Consider the following 15,507-nt stretch of genomic DNA (forward strand, 5'->3'; position numbering starts at 1 on the left):
ATCTGTTATTTCTCAGGCTCTCTGATGGGTGATGCAGTGGTGATGGTGAGTCTGTACCCTGAGTTTCCCCAGTCTGTGATGTCTTCAATGGCTTCATGTGGAGAGTTTGTGTTCTTAATGGATCGATCTGGAAGTATGGGCTGTCCTATGACAAACAGCAAGCAGCAAGAAACTCGCATCAGCAGTGCCAGGGTACCTTTATTAAGTTATTAGAGTCAGAAAATATTTCATAGTGTTCCTCTCACACAGTGGGCTCACCATATTTTCCCTGTTCTCTTAAGGATACTCTGCTGCTCCTGTTGAAGAGCTTACCAATGGGCTGCTATTTCAACATTTACAGTTTTGGGTCTGGATATGAACACATCTTCCCGTGAGTCTCTCCGTCATTTCAGTCAGCCCAAGAAAGGCCCTTCAGTCTTGGTTAAGTATCTGAATGGATGTTTTGGTGCATGTGTTTCTGTGATGGCAGTAAGAGTGTGGAGTACAGCCAGCAGACCATGGAGGAGGCTCTGAAGACAGTTGAGCAGATGCAGGCTAATCTTGGAGGAACCGAGATCCTGCAGCCCCTCAAACATATTTACAGCCAGCCCTGCATTCCCAGTCAGCCTCGACAGGTAACACACACAGTCTGACACTTTCTTCGTTATGGCTCAGGTGGGGGATGATCTGCTCATCAAAACATTGGTGGTTCAATCCCTGGCTGCATACCAATGTGTTCCTGAGCCCCAATGCACATGATGCAGAGTGAGTATGTGTGTGCGTAAATGCTTGACAGAATCCTGCAGCCCTTAAAACGTACTTACAACCAGCCCTGCATTCCCAGTCAGCCTAGACATGCAACACACACACTGGCTTACATTAATTTACTGGAGACTTTAGAAACATTAGCTAGATAAAAGCACTTCAGCGTGGAAAAAAGTGCTTGTATTCACCCATTTTTGTTAATAGGTGAATGAGACATGTTGTATAAAGAGATTTAGGTTCTCAAGCAGAGTAGGAAAAAGCACTACTAAGATTCAATACAATCACCATTTCTGAAACCTAACTCAGCTCTCAGAACAAGTTGTGTGTTTGTGGATCTGATGTTATGTCCTTTTGTGCCAACTCTCCTCTCTAGCTGTTTGTCTTTACTGATGGAGAGGTGGGGAACACCAAAGAAGTGATAGATTTGGTGAAGACTAATTCAGGTTCTCACAGGTGAAACCACAAACACACAACTATATCTACACAGTTTCCAGAATGTCCAACATGTTCTCTATTTAGAAAACTGTTGTATTGCAGGTGTTTCTCTTTTGGGATTGGGGAAGGGGCCAGCTCTGCTCTCATCAGTGGGATGGCCAAAGAAGGAGGTGGTCATGCTCAGTTCATCACAGGGACTGACAGGATGCAACCAAAAGTAAGACATTGAACACAATTATGAAGGAGGATAATAACACCATATGAAGGACTTATTAACCATACTTCACCAACTTGTAAAAGATATTACATCATCTTATTTTGCTGGTTTGACTAATGGTAATAAACTTAATCCAATGTTTTTGTTTGACACCATCAGCAGATTCCTTAATCTGCCTCAATCTGGTTTCCCTGCCATGTATTCCAGTGACTGCATCAAGTCTGTGTGTCTTCAACTGACTCAAGTCTCTTGATCAGTTCTCTTCTCTGAGTTTAAACTAATTTTCTCAACAGATCTCCTTGACATTATTTCACACACTTTTGTCCCATACGTCCCATTATTGCACACGTTTTCCTGCCCAGTGGACATTGTCTCTCCTAAAATCGTTAGGAGGTTCTGCTTGTCATCTGTCCTTGGCTTTTCTCTATTATAAATCATTCCTTTCATCTTTAAAATACCCAGCGTCTTTCCTCCAGGGAAAACATCCATCCTTAGATTCCACTGTTTTAGGTCATTATGGGCCAATTTCCAAACTCTTCGAGAAAGTTGTTGCTCCACAATCTGGTTACTGACAAAACCACAGCACTGAAACAACTTGGTGGCAATATTAATTTTATCAGAACAAATATATAGGTTTGTATAGGTTTTTTTCCCCTCTGACTTTGAGGTGATCATGCTTTTGAGGTTGTGGTGCCCAAACCCTGGAATAGTTTTCAGCTTATCAGGTCAGGTGATTTTTTTTTTTGTATTTGTTTTAAACGGCTGCTGAAAACACATTTTTATTGGTTAGCTTTCCCTTAATCTTTTCCCCTGTATTTTGGGCCATAGTTTGTATGTCGGAATAAATGTCTGACTGTAAGGTTGATTATGTGTCTGTTTATGTATATGTTCAAACATGCATACTAATATTTAATATGTGGTTGTTAATCAAAAAGTGAAGTGCTATACATATACAGGGTGGGTGTATATGTATAGCAAGTGTCTGTCTCATTATCATCTTCATCATTCTGTGATAGGGTGATGTAAGCATGAATTGAAGCAGTTACCATTTTTGATACCATGTTCTTCAAACAAGGTATGACACATGAAGTGAAAAGACACAATAACAGTATTATAACACCAACAAAACAAGTCCTTTAATCAGCAGGGACTTCCAAGAGCCGCTTAAAAGCCACGTAAGCCAGTCTTCTGTGTTTGTGGCATAGTCTCGTTGTTGTGTATTGTTAGGGTTCAATGTTGAGAGAAGAATCCATAAATAACCACAGATCCAGGCGTGTGCAATTAGACAGCATTTTAATGAACACATGTGTGAGTTCAACAACCCAATCAGTGTTGAACTGTCTTTCTCATATTCAGACAACTGTTTTATGGGGTTAAGAATTGTACAGCCCCCTTTTCTGTTACTAGGCAGAAATACGTCACACCAAAACCACAATGACTTTTAACATAGAACATCATCTTCGTGTCTACGGCTGATGCTTCCTGTCAGCCCGCCTTCGCTGTCGCTCGTCTGGTGCACTTCCTCTAAGTACGTCGGCACACTTCTGCATTTCTGCCCTACCAAAATAGATCTACCATGGTGTGTATGTGTGTGTGCGTACACGTGCAAGGGCGCGTGCATGCTGTGTACTGCGTACGTGTCATGACCTCTCACTATTGGTGTCTGTATGTATATGTCTCGCCCTTAAATGCTCTCACATCTCACCCGTTACACTTCTGACCTTCACGTGACCAGAGGCTCCCCTTTACATATAATAACCTAACTGGAACTATATATGTAATCTACTGAATAAACACCCTACTCTTTCAGCTTACGCTCACTCTGCTTTCGGTTTCACTTCTACAAAAGCTGCAACTTCAAAGACATAACTTCCTGTCTCATTTTGGCACAAAATGTATTTTCCTGTCTCTGCCCTCTACACAGAGATCATAAAAGCATTAATACCATTTAAATTATAGATTCAACTCAACCATTTAAAATGGTTCTTCTTTGGACCTGTAATAAAGGCTAATATAATACCAATATGTTTGAACATCTGAATGCATCTAGGAAAGCAACATCACTATTAACACTGAAATGTTAATGATGATTATAAAAATAGCAGCAACTAATAGCAGGACAATATTTCTATTCCTGACACTCCCTCTCTTGGTGACCCTTAAAAAGGGTCACCATACACTTATAACATTACTCTGACCCTCTCTAGCAATGCCAGCTCCCCCTAAGAACACTCCATGGGTAAAGTCAGGTTCGTCCTTGGTCCCTCTCTCGTGGAAATCTCCTCCTGTAAAGGATAGAAAACACTTTCTCCCTACTTTATTCAAACCTGATTCCAGCTAATATTACTCAAAACATGAACCTAATTTTGTATTTGGTTTTTGACTTTTATTTTTATATCTCATTCAACCGTACTCAGCATTTGTAAAACTCTCACAGCACTGCCTTTAAGAGAATCTAAGGAAGCACGTCTCTGCATGTGCTTCCTCTTTGCTCCTTATCTGATCATCAACATCCTGTGCACAAAACTGTCACTGCTGCAAGGGCCTGCCTCTCATCTAAAGTCACCTCTCACAAGCAAAATCATCATAAAATCATTATAAGGGCTTATTCTACTAAAAGGATCAAAGAAAAAACAACCACTTTAATCACTAAGTGTAAGCACCTAGTTAATTGCTCCTAGATAAACTTCATCATAGCTAAAAGCTGAACTCTAACTGTATTTTGAACTCCCATTTCCTGGGTGATAACCTGTTTGAATCTATCATTTTATTTCATTTTGCTGCTTTTAATGTAATGACTCCTTCTAACTTAAACTTTATCAGACTTAACCAACATATATAAGCTTTCTCCCTTTGCTTCTGTTTTGCTTCAACAAGTATTTGTTATTCTGTAACTGCTTTTTATATAAGAGGACTAAGTTAGAGCTGCATGTGTTATCTCAATATTTTATATGTCACTCAGTTTAGTTACAAGCAAAACTCCTATTCAGTTCCTCTTTCTGTCATTTGTTATTGGGCCAACTCAAATTCAGTTAAAAGCTAAAGGAATTTCAGGCCCTAGGCCTCACCTATGTTTAAACCATATGTGTTTGTAAGCGTGAATGCTGTTTATCCTTCTGTTGCTCCAAGTCCCCTACAATATATCGACTGAGACATAACGCTCATCGAAGCTTATGACCTTCAAATGGACCGAACCTCAACTCTGTTAATGAGCACGATTGCAATGTGTAAGAAAAAATCATTTCTACATATATAATCTCCAATATTATTCATTTGAGTCCATACCACTTTTAACATCCTCATAAAAAGCTCTCCTCTACCCTAGAAATAAATCTATTTACTATCTGTTTCTAAAGCCTACATTATAACAACATTCTAACATTATGTCACTGTGACAACTTATCCTAAAAATCAAAAAGAAATCACACATTTTCTACTCATAAAATCTTCACTATTTTCCCCAAAGCATATCCTTTATTCCCACAGTTTCCCCCTAAGTTTGGTGTACAACTTCTTATTAACCCCAGCAATTTATCTCCTAAACCTAATTCAGTTCATTTTAATCCTTTCTTTTAACAAATCCTCAGTTTTACTATATCTAGCTTATCAAACAACCCCAATCATTATAGAATCCTAGTAAAACCCATTTCAAATTAAACAAATTAAATCTTAAATCCCTCTCTTTTTTGACACATCTCATGTGGCAAAAAACTCAACATGCTTCACCCCAGCTTAACAAATTAAAAGGAAAAAAGGTTAGTCATTTCATTTCTCAGAACAGCTCAGCAATTCTCCTCTCCGGTGTTTTGCTTCAGCCCTGAAAACCTGTGTTTAAGGAACAAAATCAATTTAATCATCATGTCAAATCTCCTTCAACCCGTTGCTCCATGCAAAGTCTGGATCCTTGGAATTTCCTGCAAACAAAACCTTTACTCAACTCTCCCCCTATATGATCCAATCTGTGTCATAACCCCAAAATAAACTTACACAGAACAGTTATTAATCATGTGTTACCTCAGTTAATGGTAACTTGAGTTACATCAATGTTTCCCTTTTAGCATTTAGCATTCTCCCAACAATATAATGTAATCCCATAATCTAACCCCAGTAAAAAAGAAATTTTCTCCAAACATACATCAGCAACCCAAAATCAGCATCCCCAGATTTAAGTCTCCCACTTGTCCTGTTTGTCAACCTTTTATTTATTTCCCCTCTTGGTCCCATCACTCACATTCACTCCCATGCATTCACACATGATATTTTTTGCTGATACTGCAGCCTTCTGCGCATGTCATCAGATGCTCCACATCAGCAAAATGAGCTCAATCATTTGTTTTATTTCGTTTTCCTTTTTAGGAAAATAGTTCTCTATATTTTTGACTGGATTGACACGCTGCAATCATTTTTTAGACAGAGACTTGCCGCCAATCAGTCTCTGATTGTAATCAATTATAATCTGTAAAGCCCACCTGATTTCGTACTTGGTAATTTTGTCAGCGCCGTCCGTTCACTCTCTTCCAGGCCTGCTTAGAACAAAAATGAAAAAAGAGAGCTGATTATTAGCTCATCAAAGTACCAAACAAAATCACCTGACAGGTTTTTCTCTAAGTGCACTGTTACAAAAACTATGGGCCCCTTTAGACATGTCCATGTTTATCAAAACTCCCTCTCTTGAAATAGAAACAACAGCCTCAAAAATCTAAAACAATCTTAAATTTCACCCATTCAACACACCGAAAACCTCGCCAAAAGCTACACCGTTTCGTACACAACAATAACCCCGGTTAAGCACATTACCATACTCAGATTCAGCCTAACACCTTACAACAATGTGTCAACACTAATTTATAGACCTCCTAATCAAATTTGCACCTCTGAACAATCTACCCCTCCTTTAAGGCCTCAATCACACACACACAGCAAGCTCCTCTGTCCACATTCACACGAGCTCTCAAACTTTTGCATACTCAGCCATATCTCAACAATTTAACTTGGCAAAAGAAATACATGTTTAAACTTTATCACATTATTGAATTATTTTCATTTTCTTTCTATACTAATCACTTACTTTGATAAATCAGTGCAAGAGCACTCCTAAGTAATCACTCCTCTTTTGTTTTTTTTTGTTTTTTTCCATAACTCACTCCCTTGTCATACAGCTTCGTTTGAGTTATTCCACAACAACTCTATTTTATCCAAGTGTGTTTTAAGTGTATTTTCTTCAACATTCACACCATTTTAACCCTCATGAAATTAGCAGGCTGATTTAATTACGTATGTTTGTGTTCTTAGCCAAGTTTTAATCACTATCTATGCATTACTCTTCATGAGCTTATCTCTGTAAGGTTAGTGCATTTTCCGTTTGTATGTGTGATTTCTATAAATGTTTCTTTTGCAGTGTTTCAAACTCCTTTGACAGGGTGTATTTTCTCTCTCTGGTTCATCACTGGTCATTGTTAATGACATTTCCCCTTCGTCTGTGCCCAGTGGCCTTACCTGTTAAATCCCGTCTCCTCCAGTGACTCCAAGGTCACTCCGGGACTTAGGTTCGAGCAATCGTGACTGCGCCTTGCCTTAGGTTGTCCCAGGGTTTCGAGGTGGGATCTTACCCGTCATGGGCTGTCCAGCCTTCCATGCCCGCCTACTACAGGAGCCAACTGGGCAAGGGTGTTATCAGACCTAGGGGACACACTGGTTCTGGAAATTAAAGGAGTGTAAACTGCTTTCTTTATTAAACTTTCCAACCATAATTTCACATGTAACAGTTTGTGTACGTGCGTTTTCAATTCATTAATGTAATTGTTAGTTCATGTATTTATTTCTCTCGGTCTGTCTCTTTTCTAAACCCTGTAATTAATATAATTTTATTACTTTATTACTTTTTCTTAAAACATGCATTCGCTTCATCTTCTTAGAATTTAACTCTGTCTATTTCTCTGGGTGCTCCCCTGACATCATCAGTCACACACACACACCTTCCTCTCCCACACTTTTAAATAGAGCTCTTCCAAACATCAGGACAACTAACACTTCTCCACGCACAGGACCATTCTTTAGGTCAGTTTTATAGCATCAGTCACCCAATAATCTCTTAACTGGGCTTCCCAAGTGTATATACTTATGTGTTTTCAATCGGAAAAAATACACTCAACCTGTCATAACATCTGTCATGGATTTCTTGAATTAAAAGCACTTTCAAACTTTAAAACATCCTACTTTTCCTCACAAAAGAAATATATTTCCCACTCCTTTATTTCATACACACGTTTAAAGGTTCTAACCTCTTTAGTCATTCAGTAATCGTCTCACACACTGCCTTTTCTCTCTCAAACTTCCATTTTCCACTCACTCAGACAAATCATGCAGAGTCACTCAAATCAAATACTGACAGCATTCACACAGTTAAAATCACACACAATACGCTTTCATATGAGTATTTTGGACATGCCTTCCATGATCAGAAAGAGCAAGTCAAAAGAAAAAGAAAAAGAAAACTGAAACCTCTCATCGTCTCACACCCCGCTTCTCCCCACACACACATAACTGAAAATAAAACACACCAACATTTATGGCTCACGAAATATACATCTATCCATATTCAGTCATTTACTATACATCCACACTAATATATTCAAACTGTATTTACACTCTCATAATAAACAACACCAACCTCTTATATACAGGCATTTAGCAAAAAGCTCAGTCCTCTCGAAAACTGAAACCACCCTCTCTGCGCGTCACTGCTGCTCATTTGCATTTACACACCATCCGTGCACATCCGGCTGTGCATCACTGACACAGAGACTGATCCTACTCATAGATCTCATATTTTATATTACAGACGTCTTATTAATTACAACTGCACAGATTTTTTAGGCCTTTTCAACTCCTATGTAATTTCGATAATAGAACATAACGGCTCCAACCGATCAGTCCCAGACTTTTTGTGCTCAATTCACCAGGGCGGTCCCAGACTGTCCTGTCCAGATCTCTAAACCTAACTTAATTTGCCAGCATACCCAATAAGCGCAAAAATAGGAGACTCTAACTCCTAGCAATTTTGAAGATTCCCCAGTCCTTCCCGGCTCGTCGTGCCGTACTAACCCTACTCTTCAGGGTAGGTCAAGGATAAACGTCTTTATCCAGGAGGGAGCGTTACCTCCGAGAAAATGCGCTTCTTAACAGACGCCGCTGTCGTCCTAGAAAAATTTATAATAATTTGAAACAACAATCTACACCCGAAGCAGGATTAAGATTGAGGACAACCCTCAACAGTTTTAGAGATTCCCCAGTCCTCTTCGGATGTTGCCCGAAACTATCCCTACTCTTCAGGGTAGGTGAAGGATAAACGTCTTTACCCAGCAGGGAGCGTCACCTCCGAGAAACTTCTTCAGGGTTGCATAACCAATGGGACTTGAACCCACACAATGACCAAATTCCCTATCATTCTAAGAGTTCACTTAGCAGCTCCAACTGCTTTCTCTTTTCATTCCTTTATTCTCATTACTCAGTACTGTCACTTATACTTCCTTATCATTACTTCAACCGGTAAACTTCATCAAAACTTCACCAAAATTAAAAACAGACATTCACCAGTAATTTTCAGTGAGTAGACTTTAATTTGACATGTCCAATCTAGCACATTTTGGAAAATTCAACAGGTATGTGCCTTACCTTTGTTTAAGCCGGCTTGTCTCTCACTTCAGACCACTGACTCCTATCTGCCCATCTAATCACCACAGACCCTGGATCTCTCCAAAACCCCAACATTATTCCCTCTCTCTCACCGGAACGAGCCCCCAAATGTTAGGGTTCAATGTTGAGAGAAGAATCCATAAATAACCACAGATCCAGGCGTGTGCAATTAGACAGCATTTTAATGAACACATGTGTGAGTTCAACAACCCAATCAGTGTTGAACTGTCTTTCTCATATTCAGACAACTGTTTTATGGGGTTAAGAATTGTACAGCCCCCTTTTCTGTTACTAGGCAGAAATACGTCACACCAAAACCACAATGACTTTTAACATAGAACATCATCTTCGTGTCTACGGCTGATGCTTCCTGTCAGCCCGCCTTCGCTGTCGCTCGTCTGGTGCACTTCCTCTAAGTACGTCGGCACACTTCTGCATTTCTGCCCTACCAAAATAGATCTACCATGGTGTGTATGTGTGTGTGCGTACACGTGCAAGGGCGCGTGCATGCTGTGTACTGCGTACGTGTCATGACCTCTCACTATTGGTGTCTGTATGTATATGTCTCGCCCTTAAATGCTCTCACATCTCACCCGTTACACTTCTGACCTTCACGTGACCAGAGGCTCCCCTTTACATATAATAACCTAACTGGAACTATATATGTAATCTACTGAATAAACACCCTACTCTTTCAGCTTACGCTCACTCTGCTTTCGGTTTCACTTCTACAAAAGCTGCAACTTCAAAGACATAACTTCCTGTCTCATTTTGGCACAAAATGTATTTTCCTGTCTCTGCCCTCTACACAGAGATCATAAAAGCATTAATACCATTTAAATTATAGATTCAACTCAACCATTTAAAATGGTTCTTCTTTGGACCTGTAATAAAGGCTAATATAATACCAATATGTTTGAACATCTGAATGCATCTAGGAAAGCAACATCACTATTAACACTGAAATGTTAATGATGATTATAAAAATAGCAGCAACTAATAGCAGGACAATATTTCTATTCCTGACAGTATCCCGAAGTTGTCTGAGTGTTTCCAGAGCATCAGTCATGTTCGGTGAGTGCACATTATCTGGAATGTATGTGCAACATGTGTTGTTAAAGAGGACACCTTTCTCCTTTCACGGCGAGAATCATGTCCAATGTGTTGCATTACTGCAATGCGCAGAGCGTCAATTTCCTGACCCCGTTCGTCGTTGAATTTACATGAAGCAGTCAGAACCTTTTGTCTTTCAGTCCAAAGTTCAAATTCCTCTGGGACATCTGAACCCCATATGGAATCATGCTGCTTGAGGTCTGGGGTGCTTCATCTATTCCTTGTTGTTGACGTTGATGTTGACGTGGCGTCCATGGTTATCTTGAAAGTGTGGTCAGATATGAAAATGGGAGTGCACTGACCTGTCCAATTCCCAGGAAGGATATCCCAGGCCATCCCTTGCACCCAGAAGGTGCCATTTGAGATGTTGTTGCTTTTCACGGGCCCTCCAGGAGCGTGTGTCTGTACTGCTTTGCAGTTGGTGGTGGTGTTTCCCATCGGCGTGGATCCGTTCTCTTGGCGGTAGCATAGGCTGTGGCTCAAATTCCCATTGTTTCCAAGAAAGACTGGGAATGATTTAGCCTTACGTCTGTAAGGCGTAGCTTGCGGCACACTTTGCTTGAATTATGTCCACTCCCTTCGCATACAAGGTGGCGTATTGTGTCATTGGGGGCATATAGGAGCAAACATAGCAGTCTTTTCTGGGTGTGCTGTCATGTATATATCGAAACCATGCGTTGTTCATCTTCTTTCTTTCGGGTGAGTGTTAAGAAACTCACCAGGAGTGCACTAGGAGGACAAGTGTCTTCATGATGACCAGACACACCTGTGACCTCTGATGAGTAGACTACTGGCAAGAAGAAGAAGGCGGGGTATACCCGATCAGCCCTCCCTCCACCAATAGATCACCATACAGGAGTTAGGGGTGCCGGCGTCTAAACGTTTAGGTTGTCACTCACTTTTTTGCAGTGGCTTTGATGAATCCAGGACGGTCTTTCTGCTATTTTGCAGGCAGTTGGTGTGGTGAGTAGCTTTGATAAGGACCTTCCCACCTCGGTGAACTCCAGTTTTTCCTTTGGAGCACTTTGATCAGGATCCAATCACCTGGTTTCAACCTGCAAGATACTGGAGAGTTGTCTAGAACAATCTCTTTAGTTGTGAGTTTCTGAGAACTTTGTGTCAGTCTCATCCACATTTTTACCAGGCCTATACACTCAGGCCATGGTCTCCCTGTTTCTTCCATGCATTTTCTCAGTCTCTGTTTTATTTCCTAGTGCTTCAGAGACCTTACTGATTACTTCATTAACAATATGTGTCCCATTGTCTGATCTTATCAGAGTGGGGATGCCATATATTAAAATAAAATGGTTGCACAAACATTTTTCTACTGGCATCTGCCTCTTTTTTACTGGATAGATTTCTGGCCATTTTGAGATCACGTCTATGATCACTAGAGCGTATTCTGAGCCTTGGCATTCATTTAGCTCAATAAAACTCATGTGGATTGTATGAAAAGGATGAGGTGGTGTGCATTATGTGCATTATGTTTTTGGCAAATCATGCATGTTCCGATAAATTTCCGAAATTTTATCTACCACTCCTACCCCCCCTCCTGTTGACAATAGTGCTGCTGATATGTGTAGGGACTTTGGTAGTATTGGTTTGCTATTACAGGTCATCAAATCATTTTCTGGCTGTGCTCCACCTTTTAACCACCTCTTTTGTTCTCTAGTTGGTGCGGCTTTCTGTTCGTTTATAAGCACATCAAGTGGCATTTGCACTTGAGGAGTCAGACATTAATGTGTCTATAGTTTGTTGTGCTGCTGCTTTTGCGGCTCTGGTCTGCCAAGTTATTGCCTTTAGTGACCTCTTTAGTGACCTCTGAGCAGCCTTTCTGGTGTGCAGCACATTTACAAAATGCTAACCGTTTTGGCAATAAAATTACTTCTAATAGTGTCTTTAGAAGATCTCAAAGTGTTGCACAGCTGAAAAAACATGCTGTCTGTCAGTGTATATATTTATATCTTGGCCTGCGTGTGTGAGGATGTCAACGGTTTCGCTTCTACAACTCTATCTGCTGTGTAGATGCAACACTACATTTTGACTTAAGGCATTTTAGGCAATTCCTATTTCTCAAAGAATTCATACATCTTACATATTTCAAACTTTTAAGTTAGGAAAAACTTTGCATTGCTTATAGCTCATAGCTCACAGCTCTAAAACTCGTCATTGTTAAATCATATGCCTAATCATGATATGTCACTGTGATCCACAAGTATGATCACAAATTTGTTTTCCAAACTTACAAAACAAACAAACAAAAACAAAAACAAATTGCCTATGGCATCAAGGCTTTGCGTTCATATTAATTGAGTGTAAGCTGCTTTCTTCTTTGCAAGTGTTTGAGTATGTGTTGTCTATTCATTCTATTCATAGAGTCTATTCATAGAGTTCTGTTTCTCTCTGCGAGCTGTCTTGACACACCACAGGCACACATATATATTTATATACCTATTTCCTGTTTCTGCAGACTAATCGAACTCTTTTGTTTCTCTTTGTATTCATAGTCTATAAACCCTCTTTAATTCTGCTAAATCTTGATCTAAAACCAATACACCTTTATGTCACGCTCACACTCCTGAATGGAGCCCTTTCAGACATCAGGTATCATCACACACACTGCCTTTTCACTATGAACCTTTGTAGTGTTATTATTACTTATGTTTTATTATTTTTGTACAAATCACACCCAATCACTCAAAACCTACTACTCACAGCATTCACACAGTTAGAATCACTCAAAATATGCTTTCATACGAGTATTTCAGACATGCTTTTCAAGGTATATAGAGGTCACTCACTGTACATCCACAGTACTGAATTCAAACTCTATTTATACAATTGTAGTGAGCAAAACCAGCATCTCCATGCGCGTCACCGCTCCTCATTAGCTTGGTAGTGTCCACATATTTAATTCAGCTTCTCATTAGTTGTTAGTATAGGTCTTCATCTTAACAAAGTCTCATCTAAGATGACAGGTTTACAAGCAGGTCAAGTGTCTCCATGCACCTGATTAGTGTAGTTAATTCCTTATTTTCTTCATCTCATATATCATTGTACTGAGTTTGAGCAAACCTTAAGCTTGAATCAGACTACTTTTAACAATCTTCCACCTCACATCATAACTGACTGAGGTGCCCCTTCTTATTAATAGTATGTCATTGTTAATGTTATCATTGTATTGTTTTTCCTTTTTTATAACAGCAATAGTATATCACAATACACTACTTTACTACTAATATACAATAGTATATTAGCTTATATTTTATTATGTATCCATCACGGGTCTGTGCGAATCTGCAGCTTCACACCTTCCCAAGCTGGAGACATTCTCCTTGGCTGAACAATGACACAGCCTTAATATACCTTGTGCATCTCTCTTTTTCATTTGATATATTTCGTGTGAATTATCTGGTTTCATGCATTCTATTCATTCTAGGCACGGTCGTCATGCCAACTATGTTTCATTGTTAATACCAGTTTACAGGTTGTTAACCTTCCTATTATCTCCTATTATCATGATTATCATTAGATAAGCTCTGCTTTAATTTAAGTTAACCTTAATTTAACCTTTTGTTTATTCCACTTCATTCCTCTTTCCATGCTTTAAAATATTACAACTCTTGTGTACTCTTTGTTTTCTTTTTAGCTTCCTTTTCAGTATTTATTTCTGCTTGGAGGGTTTCTTATAATTTAGTTAATGCATTTTCCCTCCCACGTGGGACATTTAGGTTTTCTTTGGATTTCTCCATCTATATGCACTAATTTGTCCAGCTCCTGGACATTTCTTTTCTAACCACTGCTCGTCAGCAGTGAGTTTTGAAGCTTCATTACCCATTTTAATCCTTTTAATTTTAATACTTTACAACTACACAACTGCGGCACCTTCACTGGCACGAGAATCGAGAGAGGTAGTTGACACGGCCTTCTACTTTCAAGCTATTCTTGAAAGCGGTGTCAACACAACCTGTTTCTCTCTTTTCACCAGTACTTGGGTAGCCAACAGCAAACAAAATCGTGGAATAGTTCAGCCTCCTTATTGTGCTGTAAAATCAACTTATTCCACCAACAAAAATGAAACAACAACAACACCTTTTCAACGCGTACTACGTTTTATGGACGAGGTTTATCTAAAAATGCTTCCAGCCCTTTTTCAGGCGAGCCATTACTTTTAGAAACCCTTCTAAAAATGCTTCCAGCCCTTTTTCAGGCGAGCCATTACTTTTAGAAACCCTTCTAAAAATGCTTCCAGCCCTTTTTCAGGCGAGCCTTTACTTTTAGGAATGCTACCAGCCCCTCTGGGCGAGCCTAAACGTTTTACGCGAGGTGTCTGAGTGTTAATATTCACCTGGTTGCTGCCGGTCTCTCAGGTCAACCTCATCGACCCCCACCGCCGTGGACCACTTATAAAAACGCTGGCCAGAACCCGAATTCACGTCTCTGGACTTTATCCTGTACCTGGACAGGAGCTGTCGACAGACTTCAGCGCGGGCTTCTCACGACGTCGGGGCTCGATGAGGCTTTCCTGTGGGGTCACACAAAGGTCGCTGTGTCCCATCCGGCTCGAAGGACCAAGAAATGTCAGGAGTTTTCCTGTATTGCAACCCAGGTTGGAATAAAAAGGCTCAGACAGGTTTACGTGTACACGGTCGAGGGAGACTCGGACCGCTGCAGTAAAAAGGAAGAGTCTTTATTCAGAGAGCACATACAGGAAGAGAGAAAATAGAACTGCAGGCTTCCTGTGTAACTTCCCCATTTAGGAGTCTGCACAGAGTTGCAGAGGTTAAGCTGAATAAGAAAGAGCAAACACATTTAGATAATGAAATGTACTTTTAAGCATAACATAATAAAAATCCTAAAATCCTAAGAAATCCCTTAACAGTGGGCCATTTATATGGATACACCATAATAAAATGGGAATGGTTGGTGATATTAAAGTCCTGTTTGTGGCACATTAGTATATGTGAGGGGGCAAACTCCTCAAGATGGGTGGTGACCATAGTGGCCATTTAGAAGTCGGCCATCTTGGATACAACTTTTGTTTTTTCAATAGGAAGAGGGCCATGTGACACATCAAACTTATTGGTAATGTCACAAGAAAAACAATGGTGTGCTTGGTTTCAACGTAACTTTATTCTTTCATGAGTTATTTACAAGTTTCTCTTTGTTCACAGCCATTGACATGTTGAAGAGTTTAACACGTGAGGAGCGGATCGAAATTGTGTTGATATCTGGTGAACGCAGTAATCGGGTCATTGCAGCAGATTTCAATGCAAGACACCCTACACCCATGCTACAGTTAG

At 39.9% G+C, this 15,507-nt stretch overlaps 1 protein-coding gene across 2 annotated transcripts in view; it reads left to right on the forward strand.

Annotated features, from left to right (window-relative positions):
* Nucleotides 1–15,507, forward strand: part of LOC100702702 (von Willebrand factor A domain-containing protein 5A) — a 221,118-nt gene that overhangs the window by 191,067 nt on the left and 14,544 nt on the right. Inside the window, exons 7-11 of one of the 2 annotated variants that reach the window (XM_019367361.2) lie at nucleotides 17–192; nucleotides 282–370; nucleotides 470–614; nucleotides 1,118–1,197; nucleotides 1,282–1,396. The exons of the other annotated variant lie outside the window; for it this stretch is intronic. Of the exons in view, the coding sequence (XP_019222906.1) occupies nucleotides 17–192; nucleotides 282–370; nucleotides 470–614; nucleotides 1,118–1,197; nucleotides 1,282–1,396 (605 nt within the window). The remainder of the gene's footprint in view (nucleotides 1–16; nucleotides 193–281; nucleotides 371–469; nucleotides 615–1,117; nucleotides 1,198–1,281; nucleotides 1,397–15,507) is intronic. 2 annotated transcript variants of the gene reach the window in all.

This window comes from Oreochromis niloticus, linkage group LG14 (assembly GCF_001858045.2).
Source record: "Oreochromis niloticus isolate F11D_XX linkage group LG14, O_niloticus_UMD_NMBU, whole genome shotgun sequence".
NCBI classification, from domain to species: domain Eukaryota; kingdom Metazoa; phylum Chordata; class Actinopteri; order Cichliformes; family Cichlidae; genus Oreochromis; species Oreochromis niloticus.